The sequence below is a fragment of the Astatotilapia calliptera genome, chromosome 9 (genome assembly GCF_900246225.1).
Source record: "Astatotilapia calliptera chromosome 9, fAstCal1.2, whole genome shotgun sequence".
Taxonomy (NCBI): domain Eukaryota; kingdom Metazoa; phylum Chordata; class Actinopteri; order Cichliformes; family Cichlidae; genus Astatotilapia; species Astatotilapia calliptera.
Window position 1 is genome coordinate 31817573 of NC_039310.1, and position 26137 is coordinate 31843709.

At 40.8% G+C, this 26137-nt stretch overlaps 1 protein-coding gene and 1 long non-coding RNA gene across 2 annotated transcripts; one reads left to right on the top strand and one right to left on the bottom strand.

Moving 5' to 3' along the window:
- The first annotated feature begins 4671 nt into the window (after positions 1-4671).
- On the top strand, positions 4672-5096 carry LOC113029604 (uncharacterized). The gene is made up of 3 exons (XR_003273446.1): positions 4672-4733; positions 4804-4869; positions 5008-5096. It is a non-coding gene; the product is annotated as an uncharacterized LOC113029604 (long non-coding RNA).
- Positions 5097-14838: 9742 nt separating this feature from the next.
- LOC113029565 (uncharacterized) lies at positions 14839-21500 on the bottom strand. Its single transcript, XM_026180491.1, has 14 exons — positions 21363-21500; positions 20568-20773; positions 20241-20384; positions 19530-19668; positions 19192-19450; positions 18707-18848; positions 18439-18582; positions 18294-18356; positions 17998-18056; positions 16785-16975; positions 16298-16698; positions 15925-16024; positions 15546-15741; positions 14839-15453 (listed from the first exon to the last, which is right to left on the bottom strand). The coding sequence occupies exons 1-14, from the start codon at positions 21483-21485 to the stop codon at positions 15311-15313; spliced, it is 2310 nt and encodes a 769-aa protein (XP_026036276.1). The 5' UTR covers positions 21486-21500; the 3' UTR covers positions 14839-15310.
- Between the last annotated feature and the right edge of the window lie 4637 nt (positions 21501-26137).

Consider the following 26137-nt stretch of genomic DNA (forward strand, 5'->3'; position numbering starts at 1 on the left):
TAGCGTTCAGATAGCTGCTCTGCTCTGTGTTGGTACAGGGCATTGGAGATGATAACAGTGGGTGGATTATATTCTTAAACTTAGTTACAGCGCTTTCAGAAAGACATCTACTTTGATAAAGTCTACTCTCCACCGCTGTGTAATCAATTATTGTAAATGTAAATGTTATCAGGAAATGATCAGACAGGAGAGGGTTTTCAGGAAACACTGTTAAATGTTCAGTTTCTATGCCATATGTTAACACAAGATCTAGAGTGTGATTAAAGTGGTGGGTGGGTTCTTTTACATTTTGAGAGAAACCAATTGAGTCTAATAACAGATTAAATGCCATGTTGAGGCTGTCATTCTTAGCATCTACATGGATGTTGAAATCACCCACAATAATTATTTTATCTGAGCTCAGAACTAAATCAGATAAAAAGTCTGAGAAATCAGACAGAAACTCTGTGTAAGGCCCAGGTGGGCGATAGATGATAACAAGTAAGACTGGTTTCTGAGTTTCACAGCTGGGGTGGACGAGGCTAAGCATCAGGCTTTCAAATGAATTAAACGTCTGTCTTGGGTCTTTCGTTGATTAACAGGCTGGTGTGAAAAATTGCTGCCACACCTCCCCCTCGGCCTGTGCTTCGAGGTTTCTGGTAGTTAGAATGACTCGGGGGTGTTGATTCATTGAAACTAACATAATCATCCTGCTGCAACCAGGTTTCTGTAAGGCAGAGTAAATCAATTTGTTGATCAATTATTAAGTCATGTACTAACAGAGACTTGGAGGAGAGAGACCTAATATTTAATAATCCACATTTCACTGTTTTACTCTTTGGTTCAGATGTGGATACTGTATTGTTCTTTCTTTGTGATTGTTTATGTTTAAGTTGTTTGTTGCTGGTTTTTAGTTTGTTTTTTGTCTTTTTGGAAGCTGACACAGTCTCTATGGAGATGGGTTTTTGGGGGGGTAGCAAATTCACGTACTTAAATTCACATAAACAGTACATGTTTACAACAAAGAATTATATTTAGATTCTGTCAAATCACACATATAACTGCAAGCCTGCATTTCATTCGTAACACTTCTTTCAAGAAAAAGTTGAAAAGTTCACTTTCAGAATTTTCTCACATCACACCAGGTTTTAGTGCAGCACAAATACATGTATTTTTACATTACAGACTCACATCAATGGAGTGTGAGGATAATAAATCAGCTATTCTGATTTATATTTTCCTTTTCAGAGCATGTCCAGAGTGGGTTCGCTCTTTTTTTCATTTTAATTTAGAGTTTTGTCTCATTCTTTGGTTTCTTTTACATAAATAAACGAGAGAACAAAGAACAATAACCCCAGAATTAAACTGACACTACATAATTCAATAGTAATAGGTGCAGTATTTTGGCTCAGTTATTAGCGCTGCAGAGGCCTTCTGTGTAGTTTGGATGTTCTCCATGTGCTTGAAAATGTAAAGCTAAAGACATGTGCGTTCTCAGACATTTAATAATTTGGTTTGATCAGTCAAATGGCCTTCAGGTAAACAACACGGCTCTTTTTTTGCAACTCTTTCGATCACACAATGCTCTGTGCAAACAAAGCAGAGGTATTTTGCTTTTTGTTTGCAGTTGCACTGCATAGTTTTAGTTTCATTTTTCAATCATATGCATACATGTAGAACGGTTTAAAATCAGATGACCAAAATACAGGGTGGCGCACAGCCCAGCTTCTAAACAAAGAGGGAACAGGGTCTTAATGTAAAAAGAAATGATAAAATTAGCAAATAAAAGAAACACCTGGTGGAATATTTAATAATTAATATTTAAGATGCCTTAGAAAGTGTTTTAATGTTTGGTTTAAGTTAGTACATTAATACATTAATAACTTTTAATGCTGGGACCAAAAATTAATGTGAACAGAGGCTCTGCCCAGTTTAATTTTCTCAGCTTGTCCTGTCTACTGCCTTCATGCGGGAGCTGTCTAGGCTTCTCACTTTTACCTGCTCCATGTCTCCATCCATTCTCTTACTTCACCCACTTCATTATTCATCATTCATGGTTTGCCAGCAAATTCTTATAACCGTTGGACCGTCTCAGTTCCACACAGCATGTTCAAGTGCCACCCACAGCAAAGGTCACACACTGCATCTGGTTTTCCTTCCAGTCTGAGCTACTTCCTGTTCCTCTGCCTAGGTCGTATACTAACTGTACCATCACATACAGGGATATGAAGACTGCCATTGCACTGGCCAGTGTTGCTACAGCTTATTTTTTTATTGTGTCACAGTACATATTCTTATATTTTTAGATGACAGGATTTCATGTGTATCAAACTCACATTATTGCAGTGTGAGGATAATAGTCAGAGTTATTCTGATTTGCATTTTCATGGGTTCTTAAAAACTGTTAAACTGTTTGCTCTTTTGTTTTACAATTTTAAATTAAATGTTTTACATTTAGAGTTTGGTCTCTGAATCTTTGTGTGTTTTACATAGAAACACAACAGAATAAAGAATCAGCGAGTCCAGATGGACAATGACCTCAGGATAAAACACTGTGCTTTGTGAAGGTGACTAACTCACAGTCATGTGGATGTAATAATAATAGGTGTAGAATCCTGGCTCAGTAATTAGCTCTGCCTCACAGCATTTCAGTCTCTGCAGCGCCTTTCTATGTTTGTAAGTTCTCCGTGGGGATTTTATTTCAGTTTTTAGATTTTTTTTATTGTGATATCAGTTGTCAGACATTTAATAGTTTTGTTTCTTCAGTCAAATGGCATTCAGAAAAACAGCACGGCTCTTTTTGGCACCGCTTCATTGCACAATGGTGCCGTGCAAACAAAGCAGAGGTATTTCGCTTTTTGTTCCTCTCTTTGTCTCACTAGAATATCGTATGTTTTTCCAAGAAGTTGCTATAAATGGTGAACTCATGCACCTCCCCTTCAGGTGCCCTTGACCTCTGCTACAAAGGCCTGGACCTCTCTCATTCTCCCCACAAGCGTGCATTTCAGTCCTCGTTTTCCTCTCCTCCAAGTCAAGCCAAATGTTCCAGCTGCAGCTTGAACCACAAACAGTAGCGGAGTGCGATACTGCATATTTTGGTATCGATCCAATACCAAGTAAATACGGGCCAGTATCGCTGGTACCAATACCCATACTTTTCAATAAACAATAAATTTTCATGACCTTAAGTGTTTTTTGTGATGTTTCCTTTTTTATCATTCCATCCATCCATCCGTCTTCTTCTGCTTTATCCAGGGTCGGGTCGCGGGGGCAGCAGCCTAAGCAGAGAGGTCCAGACCTCCCTCTCCCCAGCCACCTCCTCCAGCTTATCCGGGGGAACACCAAGGCGTTCCCAGGCCAGCCGAGAGATATAATCTCTCCAGCGTGTCCTGGGTCTGCCCCAGGGCCTCCTCCCGGTGGGACATGCCTGGAACACCTCACCCAGGAGGCGCCCAGGGGGCATCCTTGTGCCTGAACCACCTCAGCTGGCTCCTTTCGATGTGGAGCAGCAGCGGCTCTACTCTGAGCCCCTCCCGGATGGCAGAAACTCTCACCCTATCTCTAAGGGAGAGAAATATCCTGTCTCAGAGTGACGCTGAAAAACTAGTTCATGCATTTATTACTTCCAGGCTGGACGACTGTAATTCATTATTATCAGGAAGTCCTAAAAACTCCCTGAAAAGCCTTCAGCTGATCCAAAATGCTGCAGCAAGAGTCCTGACAGGGACTAGAAAGAGAGCAGATTTCTCCTGTTTTGGCTTCCTGTTAAATCCAGAATTGATTCAAAATCCTGCTCCTCACATACAAGGTCTTAAATAATCAGACCCCATCTTATCTTAATGACCTTGTAGTACCATATCACCCTATTAGAGCACTTCGCTCTCGCTCTGCAGGCCTACTTGTTGTTCCTAGAGTATTTAAAAGTAGAATGGGAGGCAGAGCCTTCAGTTTTCAGGCCCCTCTTCTGTGGAACCAGCTTCCAGTTTGGATTCAGGAGACAGACACTATCTCTACTTTCAAGATTAGGCTTCAAACTTTCCTTTTTGCTAAAGCATATAGTTAGGGCTGGACCAGGTGACCCTGAATCCTCCCTTAGTTATGCTGCAATAGACGTAGGCTGCCGTGGATTACCATGATGCATTGAGTTTTTCCTTTCCAGTCACCTTCCTCACTCACTATGTGCACTCAAAAAAAAAATCAACTAGGGCATGTGTTTGATTAGCAAAGCAGTAATATGTTTACATTGCATGAAGAAATCATTTTTATGGGTATTAAATGATTCATTGTTTTTTGTTGAATATGAGTCAAAGAAAATTCTGATGAGTTAAATTCATTCATGGCAGTCCAATGAGAATGAGGTCCATCAAACCAACGACTATGATAGTGTCATGCATTGCGCATGCTCCACGCCCACCAGATGAGTCTGTTGAGACGCTAACGAGCGCACGTGGAGTTCCTCCTTTGGTATACTTGACAGTAAGGTAAGTTGCTCACATATCTCTTCATATATTTATTTAGGTTAGGAGTGTGAGAGATAAATACTATTTGTTAAATGTTTTACCCATGTAGTGTGGTAACTTAGAGGAGCTTTATATATCAGGGAGTGTGTGGAGCCAAACTGTCACAATAATTGCATGTGCATTTTCTTTTTGTTTTGAATTCAGAATGATTCAGGTGGATCTTTGTTCGGGTCCTAGTTTCTCTGCTCTCTGGTGCTCTTCATTAAGGCTGACTAACAGTCTTCACATTTCACAGTATGTAGATATTAACACAAATTCATCAAGAGTAATAATTTTATTTTAATTAAATAATTTCTCTCCTCAGAAATATGTCGCAAAATAAAGCCACATTCCCATGCTCTGAGATTCTTACACCTCCTCAACAATAACAGTAAGTTTCATATGTTTGACTTATTATTATTATTATTATTATTATTATTATTATTATTAGCAGTAGTAGTAGTATTGTTGTTGTTATTATTAATCTGTTTTTTTCTTTGGTTTTTGGCATCATGTTCATGTTTTTCAGATTGACAAGGAACTCCTGCACATATTGACAGTACCGCTGCTATCCACATTCTTTTCTGAGCTAGATGATGGAGATCTTTAGAGGCAAAGGTGGAGGGCTGGAAGAAAAATGAGACACATCATGGGGACCATCTCCAAGGTGTGTGCTAAAATGGTTAGACCTGTGTTTAAGAACTTTTTATGCCCATAACATGCCAATTTTATGAGCAAAAATATCTATACATATGGTAGGCAAAAGTCCTAAGTTGTTTTCATATTGTTATTGTCATGGTCCGGAGTCTGTGACTCCGTGTTTATGTTTAGTTCATTGGTATTCTGTGGTTTTGGGTACCTTGGGTGTTTGTACTCTTCTGTTTCATGGTTCATGTTCTTATGTTCTGTGTCCCCCAGTCTGTGTTAAGTTGGTGTGTTATGTCATTACGTGTATGTGTTTCCTATTTTACTTTGAAGGTCCGTGTCTGTTCTCAGTGTGTTCAGTTTACTTTTCCCCTGTCTCATCAGGTCGGATTACTCCCAGCTGTGCCCTCCTTTTGTGTCTCATCCCCTCGTTATCCTTCTGTGTATTTTAACCTCGTGTCTGCCTCTGTTAGTTGCTGGTTCGTCTGCGTTATTCCCCTCCGTCATTCTGTGTTTATTCCGCCGGCTTCCTGGGCATTCTCCCTGCAAGGTACCCTCGTTCGTGTTCTGGCTTTGTGTTTAGTTTTAGTTTTCCCAGTTTAGAGTTTTTACCGTTCTGTTTCTCGCCACCCTTTTTTGTTGTACTTCACCTGTTGTTAATAAAGCTCACCCTCCACTTAAGCAGTCTGCATCTTGGGTCCGTTATTAATCCACACGGCCTGCCTCGGCACCCCGTGACAGTTATACAAATTATATAAGCGTCAGTCTTATATTAGTTGATGAAGTCGCATGGCTAATCTTGATCAAAATAAAGAGACAAACCTGTTTGGTTGCCTCATTTTGTGTCTGATTTTGTTGAGATAGATGAGTACTTGCCTTTTGGTCTTTCCAAACAAAGTATTCCTTTTTCGAACTGCTGCCTAAAAGCTAAATATTGTCATTATTGTTTTGTTTAATGTCAAATTTAAACATATCAGCATTTTTTTTCCTTTCTTTTTTTTGCATATCTAGACTCATTATATTTCACATCACAGAACACTGAGGCTACGCTGAAGCCATGGAACAAACTGTGATGGGAGTGTATGTCCTACAGCAGGAGGGTGTGGAGCCTGGAGATGACCCAGAGAACATCGGTGTCAGGATTGGAGGTGTGGAGATTCTCACTGGTTTGAGGAGCATTGCAATTGCTTGTGCTCTTTTATTTGGACTGATATACTGCCTGAACCTAAGCTACCCACCGGAGCTCAAATGCATTTTTGAAGTCTTGCAAAAGATTATCATGAAGCTGGATGGGCAGAGGTTTCAGATTCAGGGAAGCCAGATATTTTTCCATATTTCTGCAATGCAAATTTGTGTTTAGGGTTAGGGTTCAAAATTGTAAGTTATAAAATGTTCATAAGGACTTTGTGGTTTGCTCAGTGGACATTAGACAAAGATTGTTAGTTCATAAGTTAAAGTCTCATACACTTGCAGTTTAAACACTGATTTGTGCAAGATGGGCAATTGTTACAAAGGAAATGTACCCACAGGTTTTCCCAAATTGTTTGAGTGGAGCAGTTGTTCTCAAACTTATTAAATGTTTTCTCCACACGTTAAACAGACTAAAGTTACCATTAATGGATACAGCCTGATTACATGGAGCACTAATGGATGTATGCAAGAAACATAGTAATGCTGAATGTTAAATTGTGTTAAAATTCATGCTTTTGCTTGCAATGCATATTTTACTACATTTTACCAGAGTTGCTTTGGGGATATTATTCTTTGTTGGCAAACTATTCTACAGACTATTTTTCTTTCAGTCAGCATGTCTTGATTGTTCTGTGGTCTCCTACATGCGTTTCTGTTAAAGAATGATTCTAAATGTACCCGTTATTTACTCAGCTAGTGAGCTCAGTGATCTGTTAGCTTTGAGCCACTCCAAATGTGGGCGCATTTTTTTTTTTTTTTAACTTCCTATGAAGGTAGCTAATAAGGTTAGTATGAGACGGTTGAAGGGGAGAAAGCTGGGCTGAGCTGAGATCCTGCCAACTGTTTTAAGAATGTCCAAGCAAAATAAAAGAGTTGGTTTTGCAAGTTATCGTTTATGTACGTTTCATTAATTGAGTTAAAAGTAATGTTTCCATGAGCAATACAAACACTAACTGAAACACAATTGGTGTGAGTACCACAGACATACTTTACATTTGTTAATTCAACAAGATTAACATTGGTGTAACAAACAAATATTTACTAGTTCATGTATCAAGACTGACTTTTGACGTGCCAAAGTGTTCAAACAATATAACATGAATTGGTACAAACATGTTAACTGAATAAAAGTCAAATTAATTGAATGTTAATGTGAATATTATGTTATACTTACAAACATATATCATGTTGAAGCAACAAAATCAAGATGGATTAATATGACATGATTTGCTTAGATGGAATATAAGTGGGAGGATAAAATTATGTTCAACCAATGAATTATTTGAGTGTTAACAGACCTCTCTGCATTGAATCATATCTGTTATTAACCTCTGTCTCTCTTCCACAGCATGTCTTTATCCTGTCTTCCTTCTCTCACCTCAACCAATCACAGCAGATGGCCCCGCCCCTCCCTGAGCCTGGTTCTGCTGGAGGTTTCTTCCTGTTAAAAGGGAGTTTTTCCTTCCCACTGTCGCCAAAGTGCTTGCTCATAGGGGGTCATATGATTGTTGGGTTTTTCTCTGTATCTATTATTGTACGGTCTACTGTACAATACAAAGCACCTTGAGGCGACTGTGGTTGTGATTTGGCGCTGTGTAAATAAAATTGAATTTAATTGAATTATTATTATTCATTAAATGTAAGGTTACACCTGAAAAAACAGTCCTTTAAAGACAGTTTTGAAGTCTCACAGTACTTAAATTCACATTAACAGTATATGTTTACAACAAAGAATCGTATTAAGATTCATTCAGTATATTCAGATGCAAACATATTCTGACAGAATCTTAACAGAAGAGAACTGTTAGGTTTTATCACTACAATCACTTAAAGCTTGTATTAATGCCATATGATGTCCTAAATCTTCCTGTAGTTTACAATGCTTTTACAAAACTTTACATTTTTACAATTGATATTTGTAAATGTTTTCTATTCAGACAGAATTTATGCCCCAGGTCTTCAAATGATGTGATATCAAAGTCTGGAGGTTACAGATCTTAAACTGTGTCCAGTTGGACAGTGAATGCAGACTCATGTGCAGACAGATGTCCAATGAAGCGATCTTGTTTTTAAGGGAAAACAGAATCCATAAAACATAGAAGCTCGTGGGGGAAACACAGGGAGGTAGGAACTACAGAAAAAGGAAAAACATGTGAAGGGAACAGGCATGACTAAGGACTCTGGGGAGATAAAGAGCGTGCTCCTATATTCCATTTCGCTGAGAGACATGATGTGAAGTACCTGCATGGCTGCCATAATAAATTCTAAATCCTAAAGAAAGGAGAATCAGTGTTGTCGCTGCATGAAGAGCACAGATTTATGTAAAGATTATGATCTGCATCAGTTATTGAAGTTTGCTTTTGTTTGTATAATTAAATCTATAAGGTTCACTGTTGTATTGCAGTCTTCAGGATTATCATGAATCAATGTTGACAGCTGGAAAGGGTAATGGATGGAGGAAATTTTACCTAAATAAGATGGATTTTATAGGCTATGATATCAATTTATTAACCAGGGGAAATTATCGTGATGTTGCAATGACAGGGTGATCTACTAAGAGGGCGCTTTCATTTATTTACAAAAACACAGTCGGTTCACTTTAGTAAAAATCAGCGTTCTGCTCAGAGCAGCTCAAATTATTCTCTCTCTGTTACTACAAACTGCTCTGCTGTATAAAACTGAACTCCATGTGGAACAGCTGACATGCACAATGTGCACAAAATGTTATTTACCGTCAGATCACAGATGTCCCAGTTACTGTTGGACCATGTGGGTAAATGTGTGCATCGCGTTTCATTGTGCACATTACTGATCTAATTCTGTTAATAGCTAGATTTTAACAGTTAACAGTCAAAGTTTTACAGCACAATGGTGCTGTGCAAACAAAGCTGAGGTGTTTTACTTTTCGTTTCTCTCTTACTCTTACCAGAATACTATTTGTTTTTCTAAACCATTGCTATAGTTCACTTCAACTTGTTCAGCTGGGGCAGTGGCACTACGTAGTTTCAGATAAAAGCAGTGAGAGAGCAATAGGCTGGGTGGACCCTGGGCATGTGACCAGTCCACCACAGGCTAATACAACAGCATAAAGGGAACAGCTGAAAGAAAAAGACTTGAAAATTGTGTATGACGTCTGAATCGCTTCATAATAAAAACACGTCATAGCTTTCATTGTTTAGATTTCATGCAGAACAACCTTTGAAAACAGGACAGTCTGTGAAGCTCTGAATGATTTCTGAAGTGAAAAGTTGTTATTTTGAAGGAGAACTGTCCTCAAATCAAAAACTTCAAAGTAAAGTACTGCAAAACTGTACACACTGTACTGGTGTGTTATTTGTACTATACAGAAAAAAATGCTGAGGATTATGCATGAACTTTGCTATTGGTTAAATCTGTGTTTATCACTGCATGGCGTACCTTTCTGGAAAGTAGTGAAGACTATGAAAACAAATTTTCTTTAGCTTTTTTACAATTCTAACATATATTTTATCGATGAAATACAGTCACATTTTCTCTTTGTTCATTTCTTGAGTCTGGGTCAGAGTTTAAAGGTAAATTCAAGACAAACTAGATGCTTCATTGAACCTGTGAGAAAATGAAGAACAAGTCTTTACGTTGACAAAAGATCTTTGTTTCTTTTCAGTGCATTCATCACGGAGATTTGAAGTCTGCTGAGCTCTTTCAGCCTTTAAATACAAAGCATCAGGTAACACTGTTGTTCTAAGTGTTCACTTCATCACTGTCAGATGTGTCAACAAGGAAGTATCTGCTTACATACCGCTGTGGCTTTAACAGTGATTTAGTGTGTGTTTTGAAAGCCACAAGAAATCTCAACATCTGTTAGGCTGGGTGAGGCCGAGTGCTTCTGCTTAAGCACCAGAGAGGGAAAGTGAAAGAGTCTATCGTTCATCTAATAATACATGTTTTCTTATGTTTAGAAATATAATTTAAAATTAAGATAGATGAAAAGATAAAAAGAAGGATTCATTTTAAAAAAGGAGGAAGCAGGAACCACAGTGTAAGATGTAAGATGAGATTTAAGAGTAAGGTCAGGCTGTAAGAAAAAAAATCACATAACGACCTACATTCCTCTTTATAAAGATCTGAATTGGTGTCACGTTGAAGGCAGTTTCATGTAAAACAATGCCTGTATAATGTATAATTTTCCACTTTCTTTATTGAATAATGGAACTGTAATTAGTCGACGATATGGGGAGTGCCTCATTCCAAGAGACTGAGACGATGCTGTGCTTCTTTCATCTGCTTTGTTCTATGACTTACTTCAGGAAGTTCAGGTCAACGTGATAAAGCCTTTGCCTCTGGCTGGATAATTAGAGATTACACAATTTATTTTCAGTTAAGGAGTGTTCAGTGTTACATTTTGTGAACTGGCAACGGTGCAATTTCAGCATTCACTGAACCCACAGTATCTACACCTGTGTGGCAAATGTGTGGTAAAGACACAGATAATGAAATTTAATTATTAATACGATATACATCATGAAAAACAAAAGCTGAATTTGATTCAGTACTCTGTATATTCTGTGATTATAAAGGCCTTGAATTCTGTGATATATACTGTAAATGATTTTCACAGAGGTCTGCTGAGGTTGTTTATATTTTCACATGTTTTTGTGTCTGTAGGGCTGTTTGATGGCGATTTGGACTCCTCTGGGAGATGAGGACACACCCACATCTGTTCCATACTGCAGCTGTGGATGGTGTTACGGTTCTGAGTCAGCTTTGGGGCATCAGACGCACACACTGGATCCATTAAGCAATGTTTAGCATCCCCGTTAAGAATAACTGACCTTTGCAAATAAACAACAGCTAATAAGATGAGATCAAAGTATTTTATGTGATGTATGGACATAAATGACAGAAGAAAAAGGCCATGTATAGCATGACTACTCAGTTACACACCAAGGTGGGCCAGGACCGGATTTAAAATAGCCTGACAATAATATAATACACGTTAAAGCCAAACAGTTTAATCAACGTAGCCCGGAGAACATTTGCTAATAAGGTGAAGTTAGCTAAGTCAGCTATGTCATCGTAGCAAAAAAAAGCACCACCTACGGTTCTTTATGCAACTTCAAATGTCGGACAAAGTTGGAAGTTGTTCCATCTCCGTCTGTGATTCTCTTCTTGCACGTTTTTTGTTGACTACTTCATAGTTTATGTACCGAAAGAAATTACTCTTGGCAGCATTTTTGGTTTGAGCGTTTTTGTTTTTTGTTTTTAAAATCTGGTTAATTTGATTGGCTGTGCTACAGCTCACGCTCACATACACATGGAGGTAAGAATGAATGAATAAAATGAATTAATGGTCCGCACTTTTTATAAAATATGTACGTTAAATTTTAGATTTGGGTAAAATATCAAGTCTTTTCATGTAAACAGGTTCAAGTCCAATTCAAGCCCCAAGTCATTGGTGTAAAAGTCCAAGTCAAGTCACAAGTCTTACAACATTTTTTCAAGTCAAGTCTAAAGTCATAAAATTAATGACTCGAGTCCACACCTCTGGTAAGAAGTGCTGTGGGTGTGTGTATAACAAAGAGTGATGGAAAGAGATGTGTTACAATGTAGAAGAATAAGAGAGGGAAAGTGTTAATGAGCAGTGATGAAAATGATATCAAATATATGTCTTAGTGTGTTTGTACAGGTGGCTACGGAACTGGATCAACGTCCTCCACAAGCACACAACAAAATGATAGCTTAACACAATTGGAACCACACCAGCCGTGTTTTGGCTGAATATTTCACAGCTTCACCTTCATGTACACCTCACAATGAAGAACAAGCTTCGAGGACAATCAATCTCTCCCTGAAGACAAAATGCTGTTCGAGAGCAACGGCGTCGACTTCAAGAGTCAACAAGGTGAACAGACAGCAACGCTGCCCTAAACCTTAAACCGTAAAGTGTTCAGCAGCATGTACAAATGAGAGACAGAAGCTGTGAGAAGTGGGAGCATGGAGGAGAAATGAAGGCTGTTGTTGATAATGTGAGAGCACATGAAAATTACATTGGAAAACTGTGGCCGACTGTCTTGTGGAGATTTGAGAAAGAGTCCGTAAGATCGCAACAAAGGTAAAAATAAAATGCACACAAACACACATAAACAGAGAAATGTGAAGGAAAGGCAGCTTTAAGGTCATCCTGTTTTTATTTTAGAAGAGAATTTGTTCCACTGTTGTTATGGTGCCTGGGTCGTCGACCCAGTGTTTTGTGTTTTTGGTTCTTTGATTTTGATTATTTCATTATATTCTAGCTGTGCCTTATGGGTTATAGGTTTATTCTTAGCTTAGGTTTTCTGTGTGGGTTTTGTTAGAGTTTTAGTGTTCTGGTTTTCTGTCTATGATCCATAGTTGCTGTCTCCCCTTGTCAAGTCTGCGTCTCTGTGTTATGTTTCCTGTTTTACTTTAAAAGTCTGTGTCTCATGTTAATGTGTGTGATTTTGCTTCCTTTGTCTCGTGAGCCCTGATTTGTCCCAACTGTGTTTCCCTCCTGTTTCCCATTCCCTGATAGCTCCCTCTGTGTATTTAAGCCCTGTGTTTCTCTGTGTCAGTGTTGCGATCTACCCTCATATATGCTGTGTGGTCTGTGCCCTTTTAAGTTATTTGGATTCTTAGTTTTGTTCTGTTTGAGTTCATGTTTGTCTCCGGAGTCTGCACTTTGGGTTCTCCATTTCACCACTCCTGCCTGCACGCAGCCTTCACATGACAGAAGATCGCACTTTTTCACTTCAGAGTTGGACGCTGAGATGGAAGGACTGGTTAAATTGCTGGACCGCATATCCCAGTCCAACAGCTTATGGGCTATGTCTGTGGGACTGAGCACAGTGGAAGCAATGGTGAAAACCAGCCCCTGGCTTCAGCAGTTTGCTTCGGAGGGGGCAGGTCAGGGCACGTGAGCTTGCCCTGTCTCTCACCACGCCAACGGCTATGCGGTCGGAGGATGAGGAGGTCGACTCCATTTCTCCACTGGTTCCCTCTTCCAGAAGGAAACGTCGCCCTCGCCAATCCTCTCCTCAGCCCTTTTCCGGGATTACAGAGAAATTCGGTGAGTCACGAGAGTGCTTTTCCTGTTTCTGCTACTGTTACTGTTCTGGCTCTTGGCTCCTCTCCTCCTCCTCCTCTCCCTTAGTTTCCCTGCTTAGCCTCTTGTGTCCTTGTCTAGTCTCGTGGGGTTTTTTTGTAGTACTTTTCCCTGGAACACTCTCTCACAGTCTGTTCTCTAAAACCTAAAAGAGGAATTATGGATTTGATCAACTGGTCTCTGAATGCAATTGACACCCTTTTCTTAATGAGAAGTCTGGGCTCGGGAGAGCCTGAGTGTCCTGGAGGTACTTTCCCTGCCGGATACACGATGGACGGGTGGTATAACTGGAGGGTCGTGTGCCTGGCGGGACTGTCGATCGAGGACGCTGAAGATATCTACCTATTCGGAACCATGATAACAGGGTTCTTGCTGATTGGAGCTGGCTAGGCCCTGGCTTATCGAAGAATTAAGAAAGCGGAATCGGCTGTTTCAAACCCCCACAAGGGGTCTGGTGTCTGCCCCTTCCTCTGTAAGACACAGAAAAGGAAAACACTTCCCTGCCTAGCCTTGATAATCTAATGTTATTATCCATTGTTCTTCTAGTGATTCAAAGTTGATTTAGAATATCATGTTCGGGACTCTCTGACCCAGAGACTTATTCTAACCATTATCCTTGTATGTAAGCATGTTTGCAATCCCACTCTGCACTCTAACTCATTCCTACAATATATCAGTCGGACAGTCACACTGAACGAAGCTTCAAGCTTCAAGCAGGCCATCACTAGTTCAATCCATCATCCAAAAATGGAAAAAGTATGCCACATGCAATTTGGCAGGAGCCATGAAGGGGACACAGCAATCAGGTGGAAGATGTTCTGGTAAGACAAGACCAGAGTTGAGCTTTTGAGCCTAAATGCCAAGCGCTACATGAGGCGGGAAAGTAACACTGCTCATCACCCTGAACACACAATTCCCACTGTGAAACATGGTGTGGAAATATAAAGAATATTAATGTGTTAAAATGGCCCATTAAAAGTCCAGAAATCCCACTGAGCATCTGTGGCAAGACTCGAAAATTGCTATTCACAGACGCTCTGCATCCAATCTGGCTGAGCTTGAGCTATTTTGCAACGAAAAATAGGCAAAAACTTTGGTCTCTACATTTGCAACGCTGGTAGAGACATACCCCAAAAGACTCGCAGTGAATTGCAGTGAAAATATTGACGCAGGGGGATCTGAGTGCAATTGCACGCCACACTTTTCAAATTTTTATTTGCTTAAAATTTTGAAAACCATGTATCGTTTTGGTACCACTTCACAATTTTGTGCTCTTTGTGTTGGTTTGTCACAGAAAACCTCAATAAAAAACATCAAAGTTTGTGGATGTAAGGTGACAAAATGTGTCAAAGTTTAAAGGGTATGAATACTTTTTCAAGGCACTGTATATGCGCCATATGATGTGATGAAGAGTAACACTTTGACTGAGGAAGCACTAACACGTATGTTTTTATTGATTAATAACAAAGATGTATAGTAACCAGTCCAATGATAGCCATAGATATTCAAAGCAAAAATGATTATAGAGGAGCACACATCAACAGTAACACTTTCTGTGAATCACACTCTAACATATAAAAAGAAAAGCTGTTGTAAAGCTGCACGACTGAACAACAATCCAAAGATTCATCTTTCAAAGTCTGTTTTATGTCTGTTTTCTCTTAAAGCTGGCAAACACAAACACAGCTGTAACAGCTGGGACTGTGCCCTACATCATAAAGCTAATTGAGGTGACTGTTGTTGTGAGTTCACGCTACACAAATGAAGCTGAATTATAAAGAATTAAATTCATGATTGATTTAAACATGAGCAGATACACAAACACCGAAACTCTGACAGCAAAATGAGGTTCATTGAAAAGTAATGCAGGAACTGGTATTCTGATTACACTGCTGTCTTAATTTTCACTCGAGGCCAAACGCTGGTATTTGACCTTTGACATTTTGGCCCTGTACAGGAGCACTCCACAGATCATGGCAACAGCAGCAAGAAGACATCCAGCGATGAAGACCAGGTTCAGGTTCAGGTTCAGGTTGTTCCCTGAAGACCACAATAGAACCTCAGCATTGTTCACACTTTAGTGAAAGTCAAACAAAGAAGCTAATGTTAAGAAGCACTTTGTGTTTCCATACCTGCACTCATGCTGATGTCTGCTGACCTCTTCAAGCGCAGAGGACCCTGGGAAACGAAGTGCGCTGCAGTCTGGATGGCAGAGTCCCTCTTTCGGCGGTGGGAGTGGTGGTGATTGTTTGAGTTGATGCATCCCTGTGAGCACCTGCTGTTGGGATTCCCTGCTTCACACATCATTACTGAACAGCTGATGTATACCTGAGTGAAACAGGACACACTGTCAGTATATCAGCAGACGTACAGTTGCCCCCTCTAGTGGAACAAGAGCAGAGCTGCAGTCAAACCTTTGCTTCTCCGTCCCAGACAAGGAGAAAACACAAATTGGGCATATTTATTAGTGCTTTTAGAAATTGTAGCTTCTAGATATCTACAGATCTTTACCTGATCGTGCAAACCGATGAACTTGAAGGCCTCGATGCAGAATCTAAACTGTCTCTTGTTGTCGGTCTCATGGATCATCACAGTTGGGTCCACGGGGCACCTAATCAGAGCCGAGCACAAAGACGACACAGCTGCTGTAACTCCATGTCTTACAATCAAAGCTGCTACAGAAGCAGAGACATCACAGGGTTTCTACAGCATTTCAGAATCAAAGAAAAGAGAAAACTTTGGTAAAACTCTGGGTTTCCTTCTTTTCTTTTATATATTGATCCAATGGTGGGTTTTCGTATCAAACTTGGCCAAATTATCAAATGTTGAGGTAACTGATGTGCCCTAAATAATATACACTTCACTTCCATCAGCACATGCGTACCCGTCTTCAATGATGGAGTAGGTTGGCTGGGAATTGGGGTTGTCGTACGGTGAGGCTCTGCAGGACTCCACAAACATCTCGGTGTCGTTGACTATGGAGGACGCATCTATCTCCATGTAAATCTTCTGCCCTACGTCGTACTCCAGAGGGTACGAACTGGGATCAATGATGCTTCTGAACTGGTTGTCGGGGTAAAACTCAAACTGGTAGGTGAACGTGCCGAAGCCTTTATCAAACACTTCCACCATCGTCCTGTGTGCTGTGAAGCCCAGTGACACGTTCCCCTTTTTGGGGTACTGACAGTAGAACTCTACTTCCAGGTTATGTTTCCTGGTGATCAGAGCTCCGCTGTCATCCACTGTGGTGATTTCATTCTTGAAAATGAGATGTTCCTCGTCCTCCTGCAGAGTCAAACATCACTCTGTCAGTCCTCGTTCTGGTATCTAAACCAACAACAACAGAATAGATACAAAGGAGCTCTGGTTACCTCGATCTGAGTGCCACAAGCATTGAGAGGGATGACGCCGATGATGTGAGTGCTGTTGGAGTATCTCTCCAGGCTGCAGAGGGTGTTGCTGGGCTCACTGAGACGCAGGTGATCCTCACGGAGTCCACGGAGGGACGATTTCTCCACCTCGACTCTCATTTCAGACTCAGTGCAGATCACGTTGGTTTTAACTGAAACAAGTTAAAAACATATAAAATATGATGTAAGAAAACATACAGACTTAGAATTTACCTTATGATACCCATTCAAAGGACTCTTCATGTCACGGTACTGGGTCGTGTGACCCAGTGTTTGAGTTTTAGGTATTTTTGTATTCATTTTCGATCTAGTTAATTTCTAGGTTGCTGGTTAGTCCTTATTTCTTAGTTGTTTCTGTCATCTCCCCCTGTCCTCAGTCTCCCTGGTTCCTGCGTCTACGTGTCATGTTTCTTGTCGGTTATGTTAAGTTCATGTCTATGTCTCCGTGTTTCCTGTTTTATTTTGGAAGAGTCTGGTGTCCTTTGTTCATTGTAGTTAATGTTGCTCTCCTCTGTATTGTCATTATGTTTCATTCGAGTCAGCTGTGTCCTCATGTGTCTCCACTTCCCCTGATCACCTCATGTGTGTATTTAAGTCCTCAGTCTTCCTTTGTTTGCCGTTGTGTTGTCTGTGTATCTCCCCTACCCCTTGTCATAGTTTGTATATTGTTTAGTCATAGTCTAAATTCTCAGTAAGAGTCATAGTTTCCTAGTATATGTTCAGGTTTTCCCTCAGTTACTTTCTTGTTGTTTTTTCCGTGAGTTTTTGGCCCTAAATAAAGGCTCGCTTTTTGTTAAGTTCAGTTTTGTCTCCTCGCCTCTGTCTGCTCTTGGGTCCTCAACTCACTCCACACGGTCTGCCCTCGCAGACCATGACACTTCATTAAGCTAAACCTAATGCAATCCAACACAACAGATTTAAAGATTTACAATTTCAGTTTATTTTAATGTTGCCAGAAATATGTCAAAATTCTCCAACTTCAATTGTCAAAAAGTTAGAATATTAACTATAAAAAGAATGAGTTAAGTCTAAAAAAAAAAATATTGACAATAGAAAATTGAGAATATGTCCAAAAAGTTGACATATTTTCTATTTTTATTTTTAGTTATTTATTTGTTTTTTATTTTTTTTATTTTTTTTTTAATTTTGATATCAAAGACAACTTTAGACTCACTTTCCTCTGTTCCAACTTTCAAGATGACACACCTCATCTCGGACTGATAGACGCCGGACCTGAAGAGACAGAACAATGATAAGTTGACTTAATGTGTGACTTAAATAATTTTCCTTTTTATTATTTCTTCAAATACTCTTGAAATTGTAAAGCTTAAGGTCAAATGAGGAGAGCTTCATTTTATAATTTGTTCATAGTGGCATTATTTATTCCAAAAGCACATTTATTTAAACTTCTCACACCTAGACAGAAAATCCATTTTTTTAAAGCACTAAAAACAACAAAAAGTCACTTACTGTGAAGTCGGGGTGCCGTGGTTATGAGAGTGGGTATTGCCTGGAAAACTGGTCACTGCTGACCTGAAAAACCCACAAAGAGTCCAATCATGACTTTGCTCTCCCAAACTATTTCTGTGTTTAAAGGAATGAAACTGAGGCTAACCCTGTCGCCGATTCAACAGCAAAGCACACTGGGAAATAATTTCCCAGATCGCTGGAGAACGGCGTCCACCGAAGCACAAACTCATTATGTGTGGTTCTGTGCTTGGTCATATTCATTGGCCCGCTCATGATGATATCTTGTATTCTGTAAGAAAACCACAGAAGGAAGCAAGGATTAGCTCATTAATGCTGAGCTGAGCTTTCCTGCTGAAGTGATAATAATGTTTCGCTGCCATCAGGCCTCCTTAATCAAGCTTTGTCTCACTCACGCTGCATATGAAGCCTGTGCTTTGATTCTGATCTCCACCTCTTTGTTGACCTCTGCATGAATGCGCTGTCCGTGTGCAGGTGTTGGGTGCACAAACTGGGGCAAGTATAGTCCCTCCTGGCATGAAGGAGCAGGTGGATCCACTGGAGTACAGTTAGAGTAGTAACAAATAAGCATCCATTACCAAACAGGAAGGAGCAGCTGTCTGCATAGCAAAAGTTTAAGGCTTTAAACAAACACGTGAAGTGGAGTTTGGTTCTTGGGCTGCTGAAGAATTCAGTGCAAACAGGTAAAACTAATATTAAGTTTTTAAGATAAACTGTGCGTCACATGAGTAAATAGGTCTGCTGCAATCAGCTGTTTCTACCACAGTTGCCACTGTCTTCATGTGCAGAGTCATGAAAGCAGCAACATGCTGAGAACGGAGCACAGCGGAGTGTGCTGCATCATCACATCATCAAACACTGAGACAACAATGGGCCTTACCAAGGAAAGAGAACTGCAACGGTAGTTTACTGAGGGGAGGAGAGGTCGCCTGCAGCGGTCTGCCCGTAGTCCACCACCATGGTGTGGTAGTGCGGGCTGTTGTAGTTGTAGTAGGAGCGGACAGAGGAGACCTGGAGGACTGGGATCCATCGGAGTATCTCAGACTGATGTGTCCTTGTGGGAAATCCTCCACCACCAACTCAAATGAATTCACTAACGGGTCAGCATTAGTGTATTGGTAATGTAACGTGCAGGAGTCCTGACAGTGGGACATTTTGGAGTTAAAAGGGAAAAACCACAAGTGAGTTATTGTACAGTGCATTAGAACATCAGCTAACCTGGTGTAAGTGGAAGCCTGAATGTTGGGTGCAGCCGTAGCACTCTGCACTTCCTGGATTTCCATATCTGCATCTGACTTTGTCTCCATCAGGATCAAAGGACATCAGCTTGTATGTCCGTGGGCAGTTTTCAGGAACTCTTCAATAAACACATTAGCAAAGTCTCTCTCAGTGTCTCACACAGTAACATGAACCATTCACTGGTATGATTATCTTGTATTATCTTGTAAAACTGATCAAGAAGGTAGAAAGAAAAATATGTAGACAATAGAATGAAAACTAAAATTAATTTGTCTGCTAGTTGATAAAAAACAAGAACTTCTTGTTTCCCTTTTTGAGAGAAGCAGGTTTTACCACATGATGACATTTTCAAATTCTGCTGTTCAGAGGCTCATAGTTTAATTGGAGATAAATTATCTGAATTTCAGGAGCTGGACCTCGCCTCCAAACACACCCCTTCCAGTTCTAATGCATGTTTGTTTTTGTGCCCCACCCTACCTCTCCTTTTTTAATTCTTTCAATTCTTTCCATTCTTCACTTCTGCTTAGTACACGGGGATCTGCCAGGCCTGGTAGCCGCCACCAGTCCCCTTCGAGGCCTTCCCCAAACCGCAGCTCAGCTCATGTTTTCGCCTTTATCTACTAAAAATGCTGTCAAATCTGAAATGAGGACGTGGGCCCAGTGAGAGAAATCAAACTTCAGGAAGCTTACCTGAGGAAAGGTAGGATGGCAACTTCTGGTGCTCTGTTTGGTTTTCCAGTGTCGGATCTTTCTCCCAAATCCACAAGAGTGTTCAAGTACCAATAATGGCCCCAGTAAGAGGTACGTGTGGGGATCCAGCAGCAGCTGGCTGCCCTGGTTTGTTTGGAAATAACAAAGTCATCCACCCACCAAGCTCTTGTGTTATCATAATATCAGACAGATTTAATGACTGTGGTGGCTTTAGATGAATAATAATTAATAAAAATTAATAACCAATAGTCACACATAATAAAGCACATCAACAACATCTTCATACTTTAAATGAAAAATGCTCACCGCATTTCAAAAGGTCTGTTGCTCTGGACGACCCGCGTGGTGACGGTTTCAGTTTCACACCATTGTCTGTTATAGAGTGGAGCACTGGTGCTGCTGTCCAGTGTGCCTCTCTGACTTGTGGAGGTGTAGCCACAGTATCCACTGGAACAATACCAGTAGAGGGAGTAGTAACATCCATCATAGGTGTCTCTGTCCCGAATTTCCACCTTTAAAACATACAAGCAACTCAGTCAGATTTTAGTTTGTCACTCCATGTTATCTGCAAGAAGAAGGTTCTGTATCTGTGTTTGATCATGTGATCACAATTTTAACACAATCAATAACAAGTGTAGGTCATGGAAGCCACGTCTGCAGCCATTGATTAGTCAAAGCACTCTGGATTTAGAGGTGAAGAAAGTGAGACATACTACTACAACTACTACAACTACTAATACTACTACTATAGTACATTTTTGAGGAACATTTTTCAGTAACAACTATGTGACAACGGACTTTTATTAGTTTTATTCAGTTTTTTTAAAAAGTTAACTATTTGTTTAAACTTTTATAAAAGACAACATGTGTGCACTCGTGCGTTTAAAAATAATAATGTGTTTCAATGGATAAGTTAAGAAGCGACACCTTTTACATTTTTAACTTCATTTTCTGTTTCTTCTATCAGAATAATCAGACCTGTGCACAGAAGGAAATAAAAGTCAGAATAATCAGTGTGAAAAGAGGAGATTCCTGTTCTGTCACAGCTTCACTTATTATCTGTCATTATTATTAAGTACAGTTAAACGTTGTGTATCTCACATTAAAAGAGCCATCAGGGTTTCTTCCTTTGTAGGTGTAGGTCGTGGTTCCCCCAAAAAAATGAGAAGCAGACACCAGTGAGACCAGGAGCAGCTGAAGCAGGAGCATCAGTGTGGACGCCATGATCCTCCAAACCCACCTCTGTCTCCAGAGATGCTGCTCACATCCACCTGCAGCATCTTTATATACGAAGCAGGGCACAGTCCTGCCAAGTCTAGTGGCATGCACGCTATGTGAGAGAACAATAAGAGCTGCAAAACTGGTCTGAGCAGGAAAACACACCTGTTTAAAAAAATAGATACTGTAAATGAGTAAATGAAACCTAACTTATCTGATTCCTGGCACACAGACCGTGTTATTGTTATCTCGTAAACACAGGGTTACGCCTGAAAACCAGTTTAATCCATGTGATAGTTTCACATGACACCAGGTTTCAGTAAAGCACAAATACATCTGTTCTAACACTACAGAATTTCCTATGTAGAGAATTTCCACAGTGATCACAGTACATGAATCTGGGCAGAGTCCTTCTGCATAGCTTGAATGTTCTCCTTTCGTTTGACGATGTAAAGTTAAATACATATGTGTTCTCAGCAATGTTCCCTCTAAGCTGCTGGCAGGTCTCTGCGCACAGAAAAAAAATCTAACCTGAATTGAAATTAACATTAAAACTTTAACAATTCTGTTTTGCAGTGTCAGTCAGTGAGTGACTGGATGCTCCTGTATGGGATTAGAACGATGCCACCTTATCCCATAGTCCAGCCAATCACGCGATTCACATTCATATATACGCAGCTAATCAACGTCGTTGACAGGCTATGACAGTGTCCTTATTAGTGATGTGTCGGTCGCAAACGAAACGACTCTTAGACCCGTATGGTGTTATTTTTGTGCCACTATTCTGAGCGCACGTAAAAAAAGTTTGCAGGTACAAGTGTTGTATTTTGAGGAGAAATTTATTTTGAGCGAAGAAAAGCTAAATTTGAGTGAAAAAAATTCATTGCTGCGTGCAAAAAATTTATTTCAGTGTTTGCTATTATCCACACACACAACAGCAGCCCCTCTCGCTCAGTTTTTCATTTGCGCTCGCAATATGTTGCTCGCGCTCTCAACATTTCTGCCCGTGCGCACTCAACTCTTTCTCTACACTGTTATATTTGTGCCACAAAACCAGCCAATCACAGACCTGGATGCAAAATTATCTGATTGGCTGTTTTGGTCTCCAATCAGCTCGAAATGACGAAACGAGGCAGTGGCAGAGGAACACAGAGTGGCGGAGTTTGAAATATTACTCTGTCTGGGTCACAACATAAACTTTAAAGATATTTTCATGCAAGAATGGTGCTGTGTAAACTTCAAGTATCTGCTCGATTCATCAAGACATCACATATTTGCATAAGTGCTCTGACGTTTTCGGAGATGCCTGTTACCCACCAGCTGACCGCATAGCTGGACCTGCCGATGGGCATACCGGACATTTGCCCGGTGGGCCGATGATGATTTTTCATTTTTATGTTTGTTTGTCTTTGTAACGGTATAAACAATGAAAGGTGGTGGATTAGCCAGTTGGTCACAATCAACTCTGGGCTGGACCAATTACAACACATCCGTATTGAGGGGGAAAGGAACGCGATTCGTCCCAGACTTCAGCTACAATGAAAAAGACACAAAGCTGGAGTTATTCTGTCTTTACATTGAACAGCTGCCTCTTCTTCTCTCCCCTCCCTCTCCTGTTGCTACTTCAATCATGAAACTGATCAATGATCAGCTGATCGTCTCTCTTGTTTCTTGTTCTTATCACTTAATAATGCAGAGTTCATCATATAGAAATAAAAAAACCTGAAGTTGTGCATTATTTGAACACCTTGCCTGCCTGCAGCACTAAAGGACTCCGTGAGAGACGTCTGTCTCGCCCTAGCAGCACCTATCCCCCCTCCTCTTCAGTCAACATACGCGCCTCATATTCTGTGATGTGATTTACTCTGAGGTTTTTGACAAGGTTAGTGATGTTGCCACAACCATACATGCCAACCCTCCCGATTTTTCCGGGAGAATCCCGGAGCCACCATTCTCCCGAATTTCCACCTGGACAACAAAATTGAAAAACCATATCGCAGAATTCATAGCGCGGCCCAACCAATTCCAGTTTCCAACAATGGCGGCAGCTACTTAGTTTTAATATTAGTCTTATTTCTCTTTCTGGGTCGCAAAATAACTTTTAACATATTTTCAGGTGAAAATGCTTGAAGAATGTTTGAAGTGTGAACTTCAAATATCTGAGCCGACCGACTGTCAGGGTCCTGGGTCTCCTGACCCAGCGTTTTTAGTTCTTTGTGATTCTTGTATTTTGTACAGACGTACACTCTGTTCTGTGTACGTCTGTGTCTTTGCATGTTTGAGTTTCTTGTTTTCTGTCACTCTGTATTGTGCATTATGTTCTCATGGTTGGTCTTTTGTTACTCCCTCGAGTCTAGTTTCTTGTGTTCCAAGCTTAGTATTTCCCTCTGTGTATTTTGGTTCTTAGAGTCCTCTGCCTTATGGTTTATGTCTGTGTTTCTTAGTTGCTGTCTCCACCGAGTCAAGTTTGCGTCTCTGTGTTATACTTCCTGTTTTACTTTGAAGGTCTGTGTCTTATGTGAATGTGTCCTGCTTTGCTTCCTTGTCTCGTCAGTCCTGATTTCTCCCAGCTGTGCCCTCCTTCTGTGTCTCATTCCCCGCGTTACTTCCCAGTGTATTTAAACCCTGCGTTTCTCTGAGTCAGTGTTGTCTCTCATGCTGTCTGGGTCTCCCTGTGTGTTTAGTTTGGCATTTTCCAGTTTACTTTAGTTTGCTTCTGTATGACTTTCCCCTGCCAGCACTAAAGCTGAGTTCGTTGTGTTTAAACCTTGTACCTGAGTGCCTGCATTTTGGGTCCAACTCCTGCCTGCCGCACAGCGATTCATGACACTGACACATCGTCTTCAAACCCCCGCAGTCTTTCGCTACTCGGGTTAAACATGATATATAAGCCACTTTGATAACTTAAAAATGTTATTGTTTGGCTTTTTCAGTGTTTTATTTGTTCTTGAGTAGATCTGTTTGGCTGAGATTAAAGTTATTAGATTAGATTAAATTTAACTTTATTAATCCCGAGGGAGGGTTCCCGAGGGATTCACACAGCTGAATAAATATCAAACAGAAAATGAATTAAGCAAAGTGTGAGACGGTCGAGAGTTTACGTCAGTGTCCTGTTATATTTTAGATAGCAAGGAGCAGACGGCAGAGTTTCACTCCACTGAGGGAGCTTGTGACGTACTACCCGGCTTTCTTTAGACCGTGAAGGCCGGGTCCTCAGGTGGAAGCAGCCTCTGAATTTGGACACCCCCGCTGTTTCCGGGCCGGCCAATAATAACGGTGGCATTTAACGTATTTTTTCCGATAAATAAACACTGTAAAATGTATTTATCACCCCCCCCAACAGCCCTTTTTAATGTCTCCCTAATTCTGATGTCTCAAGGTTGGCAAGTATGGCTACAACACCTCACGTTTTTGCCACATGTATCGCAAACCACGTCTCAGCTGTTTGTGGAGGTAAAATATGTCTGCACAATTACATTCAGCCATTGTTGTGAGTGCGCACGTCAAGGGGCTGCGAGACATTTGCACAGCCGTATTTCGCACATGACTATGAAAGGCGGAAGAGGAAGTAGTTCCTTTGAGTTAGTGCGCATGCGCCAACCAGCGTGCAGCCTGTTACAGTCGCTCCTGCTTTTCTCTTAGTTTAGCTCTTTTTTCTTACGTATTCTTTTTTTTTCTGACTTGTATTTTCCTCCGTTTTCTATCTCTTACTCAATCATGTGGATTGAGAGAGTTTTTGTTCTTCTGGTGGCCGTGGAACTCTTACTTTTATCAAGGACCGCGGCACATCTCCTACACGCACGGACTGTTTACTCCAGAGATCAGCTGATCGCCCTGATGCCGGCCGGCTCGCTGGCCAGGCCCGCAGAAGTACCAGCTGAAATTTGGAGGAAAACACATCGGGGATGCAGAGGTCAAGGACAGAAGAGAAGAAAAAAGGTGACGGTGAGACAGCGGAGGCTCAAAGCGAGGAGGAGGTTTAAACCGTGTCTGCCGTCTATCGTGATGGGAAATGTGCGATCGTTGGCAAGTAAAATCGACGAGCTCTCAGCACTGGTACGGAGTCAGAGGGAATACCGAGAGTGTAGCCTGATGTGTTTCACCGAATCATGGATGCACCAGGTCATTCCCGATGAGAATGCTTCCGTGGAAGGCTTCCACACTGTTCGGGCGGACAGGGACAGCATCGCTAGCGGTAAGCGTAAAGGAGGTGGGCTTGCTGTTTTAGTTAACAACCGGTGGTGTAACCCTGCCAACATAACAATAAAAGAAAGGATTTGTTGCCCCGACACTGAACTGTGTGCTGTTGGACTCAGGCCGTATTATTTACCCAGGGAATTCTCTCACGTCATCTTGGTGGCTGTTTATGTACCCCCCTCTGCTAACCCCACAGCTGCATGTGACACTATCCACTCTGCCATAGCTCGGCTACAGACTCAGCACCCGAGTGCCTTTATTGTGATCTCGGGTGACTTCAACCATGTATCACTGGACAATACACCAACATTCAAACAATATGTGGACTGTGGGATTTTATTTCAGTTTTTAGATTTTTTTTATTGTGATATCAGTTGTCAGACATTTAATAGTTTTGTTTCTTCAGTCAAATGGCATTCAGAAAAACAGCACGGCTCTTTTTGGCACCGCTTCATTGCACA

What these genes read in the sequence shown, in the direction of transcription:
- LOC113029565 (XM_026180491.1), bottom strand. Translation starts at nt 21,485, where the DNA reads ATGGCGTCCACACTGATGCTCCTGCTTCAGCTGCTCCTGGTCTCACTG. An exon ending in GCCATCCTACCTTTCCTCAG is followed by an intron (nt 19,669 to 20,240) that starts GTAAGCTTCCTG and finishes TGTTTATTGAAG; the next exon opens with AGTTCCTGAAAACTGCCCAC. An exon ending in AGACATCAGCATGAGTGCAG is followed by an intron (nt 15,454 to 15,545) that starts GTATGGAAACAC and finishes TGTGGTCTTCAG; the next exon opens with GGAACAACCTGAACCTGAAC.